We start from the raw sequence: 16,565 nt of genomic DNA on the forward strand, positions 1-16,565 counted from the left end.
TGTGCTGCTATTCTCACTTTAGATGAAGGTTTACAGAACAAAATAGTTTCTCATTAAGCAGTTAGTACACATGTTGCCCTATGACAATGGTTAACAACCCCACTACATGTCAACACTGTCCTTACTCAACCTTGGGTTCCCTATCACCAGCTTTTCTGTCCCCTTCTGCCTTCTAGTCCTTGTCCCTGGACTGCTTTGCCTCATTAGTTCTGTTTTGTTTTATAGGGCTGTCCACTCCCCGGCTGAACGGTGAACCTCGGAAGTGACTTCACCACTGAGCTAAAAGGTTGTCTGGGGGCCATACTCTTGGGGTTTCTCCAGTCTCTTTCAGGCCAGTAAATCTGGTCTTTTTTTGTGTGTTAGAATTTTGTTCTACATCCTTTTTACTATATATTTAAATACTAAATTGTTATGTATTGAATATTTAGAAGATTAAATATATAAACATAAATATTTAAAAGGAGAATAACGGGGCAGATGTGTGGTAACCTCAGACCTTCTTCCCCTGTCTGTAGAGGTGCCCAGGGGGACTACCTCACCGTGGGGAGCAGGAAATGGCCCTTCTGCTCCTGCACAACTATCCACCCCACTCCAGATCAATGCTACCGAGACATACTCGCCATGGGTCATAAATGAAGGCAGCAGCACATCCCAGCAGACAAGCTGCACCCTTGCCCCATAGGCTCCTGCAGCCCCCTGTCCCCAAGGAGTCTTCGGAAACCTTGATCATGCCACCTGGCTGAATGGTGTCGCCTGAGCTCCCGCCCTGTGACATCAGCCCCCCTCTCAGTGGTTCCCTCCCCTTCCCTCCCGCCCTGAAACCTGATCCTGCGGGAGGACTGATTGATTGCTGGGAGACTTGCGGCTTCCCAACCCTGGGGGCTTGGGCAGTGAGAAGGTGCAGTGGAGCAGCCAGAAGAGGCACGGTGGCCAGGGCATCAGTTGGCAGCGTGTGGGCAGGCTGGCCCTGGGCGGTACTCACCCTGAAGGGCCACTCCACAGGCCACCCACACCGTGGGAAGCTCACCATGTCGCTGCCTGTCTGGCAGGCGCTGCTTGCCCTGCTTCTGCCCACACTCCTGGTACAGGGACAAGGTAAGGGGAAAATATGCAGGACTTGGCTAGCCACCCACAGGGGTGGGGTTGGGTGGGGGGGGGTGTTTGTTTCCTCGGGGCGGGCGTGGGGTGCCTGAGGGAAGAAGGGTTTAGGAATGGGTGCAGCTGCAGGAAGGGTGGGTATCTTACCATTATATGAGCATGAGAGCATTTCAGGGCATCACGATCAAGCTAGAAAGCTGGAGAAGCTGACCACCAGGTGAGAGCAGGGCTTGCTGCTCAGCTCTTGGTGTATCCGAGAGGCAGTAGACGCGTGCCCAGGGAGGGTTGCTTTCCTCTTTACCCTGCCCCTAAACTCATCACATGGCAGCTGAAGGGACCTTCGAGCTCATTCAGTCCACCCTTCCTGTTATAAATGGGACCACCATGGTCCAGAGAGGGGAAGTAATTCACTCAAGGTCACACAGCTTGTCAGCAGCAGAGTAGAGATGGGAGCTAATCGAGCAATCTTTCCGCAGCTCCACTGGCTCTGATGCTTGTGTTCTCTGGGCCTTTGTTTCCCCAAGTTCCTTTCCGGGCTAAACTCCTGTGACACCAAACTTCTCTCTGTATTCCCCGCGCCCACGCGTTCCTGCCTTCTCTGAATATGGGGAACTTTGGTCGCACAGGGATCCTTTTGCTACAGACCATAACCATCTTGGAAGGTTCCCCCCGTACAGAGCTGGGTAGGAGCTGAGGCTGGGGCATGATTAGAAGGATGCCACTCTGGGGCTGGGCAGACATATAGGGCTTGCGGGCACAATGCCTTTCCTTCCTGTGGGCTGTAATTTGGGGCAGCTTAGTGGGCCAAGCGAGCACAGGCTGCAAGTGATGACTGACCTAGGGCTTCCCTGGCGAGAGAGAAACCTTTACCTCCCAGCAATGGCCCTTTGCTCAGAGGGCCTGCTGGGCTCTATCTGGTTCTCTCTGAGCTGGTCAGAGTCCCAGACAATAGGATCTGGTCTGTCACCCGGGGTAGTGAAGAGACACAGGGATGAGGGTTGAATTCAGTTCCTCCACGTGCCGGGTGAATGAAATGGGCCTGGTACTCACCTCCGTGAGCTTTGGGGATCCTTGTTTGTTAAATGACCAACATGATAACCACCAGGGTGGCAGTGGACTGTCCTAAATTTAAGATAAATAATGTAAGTTAACTTATATTTTCCCAATAGATACTCAGTAAATAGTCTCTTGTCTTCCTTCTCTCTCTTCTCTTTTCTGTCCTCCTGAGGGATGCTGAAAGCTTAGCAGGTACAGGTGGGTTAGAGACAAGTAGGGGGAACCTGTAGGACCAACTTGCTGTACAGGTTGTACACATCACAGGCGAGTTGAGAAAGGAGAGGGTTTTGTTTAGAGAAAGTCAGGCCCTGATCTAACCCTGCCAGACCCATCACCACCTTTTGGTCTGTACCCTGGTCCTCTAGGGTGCCCCCCTTCCTGCCCCATATACTAGCACCTTCATATTTCATGGCCTCCTTCAGGAAATGCTCCCACTATTTCCCAGAGGAAAAATTGGTGTACACCAAGGTCACCACAGAGCAAGACTAGGCCCTAGGATTAGGCCTTCTTGTCACTATTTGTCATTGTCGGCCTCCTACCCAGAGAACAAGGAAATGCGGCTTCTCCTCATTCCTACCCCATTCCCAAACCTTCTTCCTAACCCCACCAAGTTTGCCAATATAGCCACTCTCTGAAGGAGACCCGGAAAACCCTTCCCTAGCTGTTGGTGTGTGAGTGAAGGAAGGAGGGCATCCTCTGGGGTGGACTTTGCAGGAGGGGGGATATCAGTTTTTGCTGGTCACCCACCCTTCCTTCTTTCTTGGTTGGTTGTGGACTGGGAGCAGGGAGGCAATGAGCTTTCCTGGATGCTGAGACCTGATCTTGGCTGAGGCAAAATCCTGAGGCAGACCATTTGGCTTAGAAATCATGCACCTGAGCCCGCGCTTTCTTGCACCCATCCCACCTTTCCCAACTACATGCCCCTGGCTAGTTTCCCTTTAGTTCCCCAGGGCCCCTCATCCACAGCCCCACAGCCCTGCCTCCTCAGGCAGGCCCCCTACTCTCAACCTTTCTCAGCCTTTAGCCTACTCTAAAACTTATCTCTCTGTGTCACCTTCTCCTACAACCCAGTTCCCTGCTCTCATGTACGTAAGTGCGTAGGTCGCCCCTCAGAGACGACAGGCTTGAATTTTGGCAGGAATTGTAGCAGACAAAATGGTCTGGCAATGGGGATTTCAGTCTGTGGGGGCGAGGGTGTCTGGGAATTTCGTGAGGTGGGAATGGTGGGGACATAGTCCTTTAATAGCTTTCAAACCAGGGCAAGAGAACAGGGTCCACTTTGTACTGCTCTCCTTTGCAGCCAGGTGGAGGGGGTGCCCCCAGGACCACAGCACCACCAAGCCTGCCCTGCTGAGGCTCTCTGATTGCCTGCTGTCCAACTACACGAAAGGCGTGCGGCCCGTGCGGGACTGGAGGAAGTCGACCACTGTGCTCGTCGATGTCATTGTCTACGCTATCCTCAATGTGGTGAGCGCTTGGCCCCTACCCGTCCCATGCTCTGAGGTGTAACTTTTGGGGGTGGAGAGAAGACCACATGAGACCAAGTTACCCCTGGGCAGCACCGGGGGCACTCAATTTTTCCTGGCTGACCAGGGAACTCCAGCTTATCTACTTCCCCAGCCCCTTCTCTTCACTCTCACTTCCCAAGGGCACAGGGACACAAAGGAGCAGCTCCTCTGTGGGGCTGGGTGTCTGTGATGGATTTCCAGCCCACATGGGCCACCTGAGTCCATCTCCCTTTCCTTTCACAGGATGAGAAGAATCAAGTGTTGACCACCTATATCTGGTACCGGCAGGTGAGCAGACCAGCCCCTCAATCACCCGCATTTCCTGGAAAGGGGGCTTATTTTTCCAGGAATGATTCCTCTATCTCCAGGGAGTCAGGAATCTCAGGGGCCTTGGTGAGGGAAGGTGAGGGGAGAGGTTCAGAAGCACACTCAGCACCAGATCCAGGAGTCTAGAATTCTCTAATCTCAGGACTGGAAATTGAAGGAAGCTTAAAGATCACTGGAGGAGAAATCCTCTAAACCCTCTTCTGCTTTCTGGATTTCTTCACAAACCAAAGAAGTGTTTGTCCAACCTCTGTGGAACACCTCCAGTAGCTGGGAACTCACAAGGCAGCCACCTCACTTTCAAGCAACTCAAATTGCTAGAAAGTTCTTCCTTCTACTAAGCCAAATTGGACGACAACCAAACTGGGTGATTGAAACAGGATGATTCCATCCACTTAGTCCTCACATCCTTGGCCACTTCCCCATTCATTCCGTCTCTGCTGGGCCTGGGTCAGGCATTGGTTTGTGGGTGTCTCTGAGGCTTCACAGCATAACCAAGGGTGGATTAACCAGTAAACACAGTATGTACCAGCTTACAGTAAGCAAGGTATGCATGGGTTTAATTGCATTTACTTACTAATCTGCAGTGCACAATGTCACCTGGGTTTTACCACAAGAAACCTGGGTGAAATTGTGCACCACAGATTAGTAAGTAAACACGATTAAGCCCATGCATACCTTGCTTATTGGGTAAACCACCCCTGGTAGCATCTCTGGCTTCAAGTTCGACGGGTAGGCACTGTACGTGGGCAAACAGTGGAGGCTGCTGTCCAGAGGCTGGATCCCACCCTGGCAGACCCACAGATTGTGACGAAGAAGTCAGAGCAGAAGAGGAAATCAAGTGGCAGAAGAGAAGAAGGCAGGAGGATGAGGACAGTTCACAGAGGCAAGCCTGAAAGCAGCTCTGGAGACACATGTGGCGTATGTGGCTCTCTCACTCCTCACGGGCACTCTTCACCATCACCACCAGCTCATGCGACAGGAAGGAGGGGTGGAGGAAGACACCAGGATGCTGATCCTTGAGACACTGCTCCCTTTCTGCCTCACAGAGAGATCCCTTAATACAGAGTACACCTGCCTCAATGGAAAGGACCAGAACAGGAACAGGCAACCTGGAGCTCCCTTCCTCTGGGATGTCAGTCCTAGGCCCCACCTCTGAACTATTAGCATCTGCCCCTGCTGTTTACAGTCAGCATCAAGGGAATGTCCGTCCACTATGTACCAGCAACTGTGCTAAGGGATAGGAACCAGAGACGCAAATTAGACTCAGGCCCTGCCTGCAAGGAGCACACTGACTAGTGCAAACAGACATGTGAGCAGACAATTAAAATGCAACAAGACAGCATGGCCAATGGGGCAAAGCACACGAGACTAACCCTGGGAGCTCAGAGGAGGCGCATCTAACCCAACTTGGGAAGTGGGTCCTGGCATGTTCCCTGGAAGAGAGGACAGACAGATGCCTTGGCTAAGTCTGTAAGGATGAGTAAAACTGGAGAAGACAGGGATTGCAGCATGGGGGAGGAAGGTCTGTAGGCAAAGGGTAGGGAGGTTTCAACAGGGTTTAATTCTATATAGCTGCAGTGTAGAATCCACAGAGAGGCATGGCAAAAAAATGAGGCTAGAAAGATAGGTTGAAGCCAGATTATAGAGGCCTTTGTGGCCATGGGGTTTAACTTTATCCTAAGACAATGGTTATGATCTATAGGGTTTTCACTGGATAATTTTCAGAAGTATCGCCAGGCCTTTCTTCTTATTCCATCTTAGTCTGGAAGCTCTGCTGAAAACAGTCCACCATGGATGACACGGCTAGTATTTGAAATACTAGTGGCAAAGCTTCCCGCAGCGTAGCAACACGCAATCTACCATCATATGACGAACTTACAGGCATATCTGACAAAGTAGAGGACCGATGAAAAGGAAACCTTCAATGAGATCGATTGACACAATATCCACAACAATAGACTCAAACAAAGCGACCATCATGAAGATGGCACAGGATCAGGCCACATTTTGTTCTGTTATATATAAGGTCAGCATGAATTGGAGCTGATTTAATGGGCGTTAAACACTTGGCTGCTAACCAAAAGGTCAGCGGTTCAAACCCATCAGCCGTTCGGTGGGAGAAAAGATGTGCTATTCTGCTTCCATAAAGATTACAGCCTTGGAAACCCTATGGGGCAGTTCTACTCTGTCCTATAGGGTCGCTAGGAGTTGGAATCAACTCAATGGCAATGGGTTTTAACAACAAGGGCAAGGGGGCACCAGTGAAGAATTTTAAACAAGGGAGTGACATAACCAAATTTACATTTTAGACTGGCCATTCTCTCAAGAGAGTGGAGAATGCATTGATCAAAATTTAACAGTAACCATCTTGACCCTGTGAAAACCAAAAACCCATTGTCATCGAGTCAATTCCAACTCATGGCGAACCCACTTGTTACAGAGTGGAACTGAGCTCCGTAGAGTTTTCTTGCTTGTAATTTTTATGGAAGCAGATCTTCAGGCCTTTCTTCTGTGGTGCCACTGGCTGGTTCTACCCTGGGAGGTGGATGCTATTATTCCCATTTACGTATGTGTGTGCCAAGACCCAGGAAGCTATCTGTCTAAAATCACTCAGTTGGTGGGCGGGGGAGCCATAGCACCAGGAATGACTAAATGCCTTTCTTCCCTGGGAGGGTTTCCACCTGTCTGTGTCCTAAGTGCATGTCAGGGAGTATGTGAGTACTGAAATGGGGAGCCCTAAGTTACTGCTGAGTGCTTTGGGTACCACCCAGGTTTTCCCAGCACGCCACCTGTTGCCTGGGCACTGAGGGGTGAAATCGACCTGAGTTAAAGCCGCCCCTCACCTGGGATGGTGGGGCTGCCCATCAGGTGCCTGCTCTCCCCCTAGTGCTGGACGGATGAGTTTCTCCAGTGGAACCCTGAGGACTTCGACAACATCACCAGACTGTCCATCCCCACTGACAGCATCTGGGTCCCAGACATTCTCATCAATGAGTTGTGAGTATTGTCATCCCACGCTGGGTGCCCAGGTCGGTTAAGGGCTGGAGAAGGCAAAGGGGGTGGGGTAGGAGGCAGGAGACAAGATCACTGCTGTTACATTTGAGATGTTCCACCTAGATTTGCAGAACTACAGGTAGAGTTGGCCCAAATTCCCCTTTGCCATTTTCCCCCTTTCTCTTCTTTTATAAACTCCCCATTTTCTATGCCTGTTGTTAAAACTTTGAGCTCTTGGTCCAAGGGCCCCCATTGCAGGAAAGAGCAAGCCAGCGAGTGAATTCACACTGAGCTATAATAAGCTAATGAGGGGCAGCTGCATTTTTTAAAGGGACAGTGATATTACCGAAAGAAGTGGGACATTTTGGTGATCACTGCTCCTGGTCACAGGGGAGATTTGGAGCTAGTGAACACTCTCAAACCTCTCAAATTACACGTGCCTAACTGGCCACAAATTGTATCCCCAACATACCTTTATTCCCAGCAGCCAAATGCTGTCTCATCTGGTCCCAGCCAGCACAACTTCTGCTTCAGGTTCCCTCAGGCTCCACCACCTGGGCTTCTGAATTCAAGGCCAGGGAAGATGGAGAAGGTGGCAGGGGCCAATCTCCCCCTACCCACTACTCACTGCACTGCCCAATTCCAGGGGGCACCACTCACGTTGTTTTCCGAGGAGGCAGCTGACCCTGTGCTCTGCATAACTCAGGCTGGAGGGGTTCTGGGAAACCCCTGTCTGGATCTCCAGTTTAAACTGTGAAATAGCCTTAGCCTTGACTTCTCAGCCTTGAGCCTGATTCCACAGGAGACGGCAGGCTCATGACCCCAGGTCTAGCCCACTCCAAGCCACAGTGGTCATTGGGGGAGTGTAGGAGTCTGGGGTCAGCGAAGAGAGTGGAATTGTGTCTTCTGGGGCTTTCCTGGCCTCCTCCAATTCTTATCAATGATTTCTCTAGTTCCTTTTCCGCCAGGGACGATTATTCTCATTTCACAAGACTTCTAGGGATGAGAAACAAAGAGAAGCCTGAATCGGGATGGAGCCCAAGGTTCTGCTCTCTCACCAAGCCTGCCCCGGGCTCCAGGGCTGGTGATCCCGGGAGCCGGGCTGCCCAGCCCCAGTGGGCAATAATGTGGGGGTAGCTGGGCATATGCCCTACAGCCTGTGGTTTTGGGCCTATGGCTTTCTTCCCTGCCTTTTGTAGCTGGGATGCCAGGGGAATGAAGGAGGAGAAATGCCTTTTATTGCTTGGAAAGTAGCCTTGACGATGGCAAGTAAGGAGGTCAAAGATAGATAGATTGGAAACACTGGGGCCAGACAGAACCGTTCAGGTTGCCTGCTGCCTACACCCTCCCTGCATTTCTTCCCCTACTGGGCTGCTCAGAGACCTTCAGACTCGCAGGGCTAGACCTAGGACCTGCTTCCTGAGCCCCCAAACTGACCTCTCTTCCCTGGCCAGTGTGGATGTGGGGAAGTCTCCAAATATCCCGTACGTGTATGTTAAACAAGATGGTAACGTCCAGAACTACAAGCCCCTCCAGGTGGTAACGGCCTGCAGCCTTGACATCTATAACTTCCCCTTCGACGTTCAGAACTGCTCACTGACCTTCACCAGCTGGCTGCACACCAGTGAGTATGTGGGCTTCGGGGTGGTGGTGGTGGTGGTATGGGAGCGGGTAGGGGGGCCCAGGGACACCTGGCTGAGGAGCACATCTTGGATGCCTTCTTCTCCCTTACCCCGTTGTTGTTGTTAGTTGTCATTGAGCCATCTCCACGTACAACAGAACAAAACACTGCCCAGCCGTGCGCCATCTTCATGATGGTTGATAGGTTTGAGTCCATTGTTTCAGCTGTTGTGTAGTGCCTTCCAACCTAAGGGGCTCATCTTCCAGCAGTATATCAGGCAATGTTCTTTTATGATCAATAGGGTTTTTATTGGCTAATTTTCGGAAGTAGAACACCAGGTCTTTCTTCTTAGTCTGTCTTCGTCTGGAAGCTCTGCTGAAACCTGTTCACCGTGGGTGACCCTGCTGGTGTTTGAAATACTGGTGGCATAGCTTCCAGCATCACAGCAACATGCAAGCCACTGCAGTATAACAAACTGACAGACAGGTGGTGGTTAGCCAACTTACTGACCACTTGTTATTTTAATGCCCCTGAGCCTCTGTTTCCTTATCCTCCAAATGGAGCTGGGATTGCTGCCCTTGCTGGCTCTCTCACATTATAAGCATTTAATGAGACAGTCCGTTTCCACTATCATGAACAGGGTCTGGCACTAAAAGTCTCTGAAATCCACCCACCTCTCTTCATCGTCACCGCTGGCCCCCTAATTCAAGCCACTGTCATCTCTTGCCTAGGTTTCTGCAATAGCCTCTTAACTGGTCTCCCTTATTCATTCTTGTCCCCCTCACAGCAGCCAGAGAGAACTTATTAAAATGCAAATCTGATCAGATCCCTCTCTGTTAAACCCTCGATGGCTTCCCAGCATTCCTGGGACACAATCCAAGTCCACGACCTGGCCAATAGGGCCCCGCAAAGCCTGGCCCTGCCTGCCACTCACCACTCCAGGCTCAGCTGTGCACACTCCCCACAGCCAGAGACGGATTACCCAGTAAGCAAGGTACTCACGGGCTTAATTGTGCTTACTTACTAATTCATAGTGCACAATTTCACTGGTTTTTCACTACAAACAGGTGAAATTGTGCACTACAGATTAGAAAGTAAGCACAAATAAGCCTGTGCGTACCTTGCTTACTGATTAATCTGCCGCTCTGCTCCAGCCAGACTGCTGGCCTTTCCAGACCCCAAAACTCCTGGTTCTTTCCCTTTCTCACATGCTGCTTCCTCTGCTAGACTATTTTACCCTCTCCTCTTTCCCCTCATCCCCCCTCTTCTCCCTCTGCCATATTTAGCCTGACCAACTCCTCTGTTCACCCTTCTGGTCACAGTGTAAGAAACAGTGGCTCAGGGAAACCACCTCCTACTCCCCAGACTAGGCTATCCCTGCTGCCCAATTTTATAGCTCCCTGTTCTTCTTCCCGCCTCTATCACACTTGCTCAATATCTACTTCTCTACTAGATATAAACTGAGAGAAGGCAAGGACATAATTTTCTGGCCCACCACTGGATCCCTAGCACAGTGTCCAGCAAAAAGGAAGTGCTAGGCAAATTCTGATTGAGGGAATGAATGCTAGGTGCTCACTGGTCTAGTGACATAGAGCTTGCCTACTGCGAAAAGGCGATGTCTGTTTCTATTCGGATTTTATTCTTAGATTAAATTACAAAGGTAATACATAATTTTCTTGAACAAAAGCCATAATTACAGATAAGGCTAAAGTCCCCTTTGACCTCTAGCCTCAATTCCAAGCTCTTCAACAACTGCCCACACCAAGAGTTAACCACTTTTATCAATATGAACTTCACATAGTGTGTTCTTCTAGATCCTTCTCTATGCATTTATAGTCACATGTGTATTTGTGTGTGCAAACACATGCATACACACACACACACACACACACATCCTTGGAAATTACATGGACATTGTTTTGTGGGTTTTTACTTTACACAAATGTACTGCACACATACTATGTGTACTATGATATACTGCAACTTGCTTCTTTTTCCTCCTCAAGAGATCCTGGACATGTTTCCATGTTAGATCTCCCTCATAAATTTTAACTGCTAGAAAATATCTCACAATAGTTTGTTTAGCATTTTCCTGACTGATAGACATTTAGATCTTGTCCAGTGTTCTGCTGTAGGAGATACTCCCGTCCTTCTTGGTGCGTACGTCTGTTTCTCTAGTGTAAACACGAAGAAGTAGAACTGCTATTCTGTAAGTGAGGTGTTTGCTTATATTTCTAATTCACCTTTATAGACAGGCAGCTCTGTCAAGGCAAAGGTGAAGACTGTTGGTTTGTGTTCATTTCCTAAATGGGTAATTCTAACAGGGAAACCTAGCAAGGCATTTGGAAGGGGTGTGTGTGTATGTATGAGAGAGACAGATAGACGGACACAGAGGCACAGAGAGAGACAAAGAGAAACGGAGAGAGAGAAGTCTTTCTAATCAACAGTTTATGTGGTCCTTTGTGTTTTACACGAGACAGGTAGGATGTGTAGTATCACTTCATTTTATAGCTGAGGAAACTGAGGCTGAAGATTAAGAGCTGAGACCTGAACTCGAATCACCTGACATCCATGCCCTTGGTTGCTGCCCCACCCCCCACCCCACTCCACCCTCACTCCACCGCCTCAAGGTCTGGCTGGCTCCTGATACTAGATCCCCAAACTGGCTTGATTCCTTCTCTCTCAGTCCAGGACATCAACATCTCTTTGTGGCGCAAGCCAGAAAAGGTGAAGTACGACAGGAGTGTCTTCATGAACCAGGGCGAGTGGGAGCTTCTGGGGGTGCTGACCCAGTTTCAGAAGTTCAGTATCGAAGCCAGCAGTTGTTACGCAGAAATGAAGTTCTACGTGAGTGGGACAGGGAGTGAATGTGGGTAAAATGATGATAAAATGACCAGACCTTTACACCCAGGTAGACTTCAAAACAACCCAAACCACACCCACTGCCGTGGAGTAGATTCCAACTCATAGCGGCCCTATAGGACGGAGTAGAACTGCCACATAGTGTTTCCAAGGCCATAATCTTTACAGAAGGAGACCGCCACGTCTTTCTCCCATGGAGCAGTGGGTGGGTTTGAACCGCTGACCTTTGGGTTAGCAACCGAGCACTTAACCACTGCGCCAGCAGGAATCCTCCCAGGTAGACTTAAGGAGCCATAATTTCCTTAGCCTTTTTCCAACTCTGGGGTTGCGCACATTCCCCTAAAACTTCAAGGAAGTAAATGGGGAATCTCAGCCGATTTGTTTCTTATCCTGAACCACTCCAGACCTTTCAGCCACAGGTCTGGATCCAGAGGCAGACAATAGGGCCTGTCCATTTCCTTCTCTGAACAATCCAGGCTGACAGCTCCGGGAAGCAGGGGCGTCCAGGATAGGGGCTTGTTCTTGGGTGCAGAGCCTGTCTGCTCTCCCGGTCCCAGGTGGTCATCCGCCGGCGGCCCCTGTTCTATGTAGTCAGCCTACTTCTGCCCAGCGTCTTCCTCATGGTCATGGACATCGTGGGCTTCTACCTGCCCCCGGACAGTGGAGAGAGAGTCTCCTTCAAGATCACACTCCTCCTGGGCTACTCCGTCTTCCTGATCATCGTATCTGACACACTGCCGGCCACCGCCATTGGCACGCCCCTCATTGGTAAGACCCGCCCCCGGGGGCGGAGCTCAGTGTGGCAGAGGAGACCCCCCCTCCCACCCTTCCGTGTGTCTCTTCCCTGACGTGCACAGGTGTCTACTTCGTCGTGTGCATGGCTCTGCTGGTGATAAGCCTGGCCGAGACCATCCTCATCGTGCGGGTGGTGCACAAGCAAGATCTGCAGCAGCCCGTGCCTGTCTGGCTGCGGCGCCTGGTTCTCGACAGAATCGCTGTGCTGCTTTGCTTGGGGGAGCAGTTGAATTCCCCAAGGCTCTCAGCCACCTCCCAAGCCACCAAGATTGATGACTGCTCAGGTGAGAGAGGGAGGGGAGAGCCCCTACGGAAGGGCCACCTCTGGCCTGGATTCAGGGCCTGGTGGAGTCTCTGGAGGGGGTGGCATGCCAAAGAGCCTGGAATCTGATGCTGTCCTGCACAAGGCACCCCCACACCCAGCCTCCTTGCGAGGGGCCCATCTGGACTCTCTTTTCATCGTCACAGCCTCTCATCAGCCCAGGTGTGAACAGAGACAGGGTAGACGTCCCAGGAGCTGAGACGTCCGGGCTGAGCGTGGCCTCTGAGATGCACCCATTAACCGAAAACCAAACCTGTTGCCATCAAGTCATTTCCGACTCATGGCGACTCCATGTGGTACAGAGTAGAACTGCTCCACAAGGTTTTCTTGGCTGTTATCTTTATGGAAACAGATCACCAGGCCTTTCTCCCGTGGAGCCACTGGCGGGGTTCGAACCACCAATCTTTAGGTTAGCAGCCCATCACAAACTGCTTGCACCACCCAGCGGCCTTAAACGGGGTGAAATCGATCCCCTCAGGCAGTTGCTGGCTTCCTTGCCTCATGTAGTTAAATATTGCAGCCAGGATTTCTAAAGCTCTCACTCTAAACTGCTCAAAGACCAGACCTCATGGAATTCCAAACACCAGTGAGGGTCGCTATGAGTCAGAATCGACTTGACCGCAACGTGTTTGCTTGTTTTTTGGTTTATAAAGCAGGAAGATATAGCTGCAGAGTGACACCACATCTGGGTCTCTAGCCTCCTGAGGCATTGTCATAGCTACCATTTTTAGTTGGTGGTTTATTTATTGAGCACTTGGAGCCAGGCGTGGGCAAAGCACTTTCTGTGCATTACCACATGCAATCCTCATGGCCACCCAATGGGATTCTCCTTCTCATTTCTTCAGATGGAGAAGCAGAAATATGGAGAAGTTAAACAGCTTCCCTAAAGGCACAGAGCCCGTGACTAAGCTATTGCTTTTAACCACTACCTTTCACCGCTTTTCATCCTTCTTTCTGGCTAGGACCAGGCCTTTTGCACAAGACTCTTGGTTCATCTAAGACCCTGCCATCATGGGTTAGTCAGCGGAGTGAGCCAGTCTACAGCCTAATGCCTAATTTCACTGTTCACTTGGTGCAGGTAGCCAGATCTGAAGATGAGTTTTCTGGTACAGAAGGACTTGGAGTCCTGGTGAGGAGGGCAGTGACCCCTGGCCAGCATCCTGTGGTAATATGATGTAATGGAGAGAGCACTGGATTGGGAGTTCAGATATCTGGGCTTTGATGGCCTCACCATTAAATGATGCTCCAGCTGTGTGACCACAGGCTAGTCACTTAGCCACTCTGAGCTTCAGCACCTTTATAAAAGAAGTGGGGATAGTAATCACCCCTACCATGCCTTTCTCATGGCGCTGTTGTGAAGCTCAAGTGCAATAAAGAATATCAAATTTCTGGGGAAAGTCCATAGGTAAAAAAAAAAAAAGGCTTGAGAAAGATAAAACACTAAATTCATGATACTGATGATCTGGGGAGGGGACAGAGGATGTCACTAAGGAGAGGTATACAGGTATACAATTGAAAAATTTACATTAGCTTTATTTGTTTAAGTTGGATGATGGGTACACAAGTATATAATATTATTCTTTATACTTTTTATATCAGAAATTTTTCGTAATAAAAAATTCTGTATGGGTATAGGAACCTAAAAGCCAGTGGGGGTTCAGTGGTAAAATTCTCCCGTTCCACGCAGGAAACCCGTGTTAGATTCCTGGCCAATACACCTCATGCAGAGCCACCACCCATCTGTCAGTGGAGGATTGAGTATTGCTATGATGCTGAATAGGTACCAGCAGAGCCTCCAGACTAAGATGGACTAGGATGAAAGGCCTGGCAATCTGCTTCCAAAAACCAGCCAATGAAAACCCTATGGATCACAGCGATCCGATCTACATCCTATCATGGGATGGCACAGGACTGGGCAGCGTTTTATCCATTGTGCACGGGGTCACCAAGAGTCAGGGGCTGACTCGACGACAGCTAACAGCAACACCATAGAAATATAAGGACGGTGTTCAGGCCATCCTGCTGGGCCCCCTCTCTTGCCAACGCACTGCTCTTGTTACAACCAAAAACCAAACCCATTACCACCGAGGCGATTCCAACTGGTAGTGACCCTATAGGACAGGGTAGAACTGGCCCACAGGATTTCTAAGGAACACCTAGTGGATTCGAACTGCCTACCTTTTGGTTAGCAGCCATTGCCCTTAACCACTACACCACCAGGGTTTCCTCTCTTGTTCCAGCCATGGGGAACCACTGTAGCCATTCGGGAGGACCCCTGGACTTAGAGAAGATCCCGTGGGGCAGAGGCAGCCCTCCCCCTCCGCCGCGGGGGGCGTCGCTGGCGGTGCGCGGGCTGCTACAGGAGCTGTCCAACATCCGGCACTTCCTGGAGAAGCGAGACGAGAGCCGGGAGGTGGCCCGGGACTGGCTGCGCGTGGGCTCCGTGCTGGACAGGCTACTCTTCCGCATCTACCTGCTGGCGGTGCTGGCCTACACCATCACCCTGGTCACGCTCTGGTCCATCTGGCAGTATTCCTGAGTGGGCACAGCCCCCAGGCAGGTGGGTATGGGGCCAGTTAGGATGGGGAGGGGGGATTTCTGCTCCGTCCTTCAGGGCCCAGGGGACTCCAGGGACGTTCTCCCCTCCCCCCCCCTTAGTTTGCCTGGGACTGTTTTTTTGTTTTGTTTTAAATAATATTTTATTGTACTTTCGGTGGTAGCGTACCCAGCAAAACAGGTTCCCATTCAACAACTCCCACATACGTTGTTCAGTGACATTGGTTACATTTTTCACATCATATCAACATTCTCACTATTTCTTTTCTAGTTGTTCTGTTCCCATGAACCTAGTCTCAGAGCCCCCCAACTTTATCATCTATGCTTTAGAATAGTTTCTGACCCTTTGGTCCAGGTACATTTTTAAGACACATACACAGTCTTATGCCCTATTTCCAATGCCTATTCATCTCAGTAATCTCGAGCCAGGGCCTGACGAAGAGACTGATGTTCAAGGTTCTTACATCCTCTCCCCCTACTGCCCATTATGGCTTTAAAACATGCCGTCTTAAATCAGGAGAAACCCATGCATTCCCTGACCTTCATTCTGTTTATCTACCTACCAAGCCTGTTTCCCCATTGGCACTTCCCTAAATGAGGTGCTTTGGAATTCTCCTCATCTCTCCCAACCTTGTTTTTAGATGGAAGGCAAAAGCAACTCTCTACTACATGGAGCTGATAACTCTGCATTTGGTTTATTCAGACCCCTACTATCTCCTTCTTCACTTCACCTGGGGCCATGTCCCTCAACAACTCACGCCTCCATTAGATGGCAGGGATGAGTGGTGTAATAAAATGATATGAAGCCCTATACTCTCTTCTTGTCCTTTTGTCAGCAGCTTTAGGAAAAGGCTGGGTAGGTGGAAGAGGAGGTTTAAAATTATCGGTGAAGATAGGTTTGGGAATTATCTGTGCTTTCAATTGTTTGGTTCTTCCTTCCCCAAGGAATAGGAGGTGACTAAATGGTGGCTGTTTTGAAGAAGAAACTATAGGGGGTGGGATTTAAGGTGTAAGGGTCAGGACCATGAAAACTTAGCAATAGTGGGGTGGGGAAGAGGGAAGCTCAGTTCTGGGACTCCCTGGGAAGATGCTGGTGTAGAGGTACATAGTTCTCTATCCCTCTGGGCTCATGGTCTCTTAGTGAAGCCAGGAGCCAGCTCTCTCCCTACAAGCAACTACCCAGCTCCTCCTCAAAACCAAAAAACCAAACCCACTGCCTTCGAGTCGACTCTGACCCATAGCAATCCTATAGGACACAGTAGAACTGCCCCATATGGTTTCCAAGGAGCGCCTGGATGGATTTGAACTGCTAACCTTTTGGTTAGTAGCTGTAGCTCTTAACCACTATGCCACCAGGTTTTCCAAAAGGACCCTGCAATGGAGACAAGGACATCAGCACCATGGCCAGCACCAGCTGGCTTAGTGT

General features: G+C 50.2%; 1 protein-coding gene across 1 annotated transcript; it reads left to right on the forward strand.

Annotated features, from left to right (window-relative positions):
- The first annotated feature begins 1,022 nt into the window (after positions 1–1,022).
- Positions 1,023–15,218, forward strand: HTR3A (5-hydroxytryptamine receptor 3A). Its single transcript, XM_004382518.3, has 9 exons — positions 1,023–1,095; positions 3,455–3,621; positions 3,906–3,950; positions 6,877–6,986; positions 8,438–8,607; positions 11,291–11,451; positions 12,024–12,234; positions 12,324–12,545; positions 14,824–15,218. The coding sequence occupies exons 1-9, from the start codon at positions 1,029–1,031 to the stop codon at positions 15,120–15,122; spliced, it is 1,452 nt and encodes a 483-aa protein (XP_004382575.1). The 5' UTR covers positions 1,023–1,028; the 3' UTR covers positions 15,123–15,218.
- The last annotated feature ends 1,347 nt before the right edge of the window (positions 15,219–16,565 follow it).

The sequence above is a fragment of the Trichechus manatus genome, unplaced genomic scaffold (genome assembly GCF_000243295.1).
Source record: "Trichechus manatus latirostris isolate Lorelei unplaced genomic scaffold, TriManLat1.0 scaffold00094, whole genome shotgun sequence".
Lineage (NCBI taxonomy): Eukaryota > Metazoa > Chordata > Mammalia > Sirenia > Trichechidae > Trichechus > Trichechus manatus.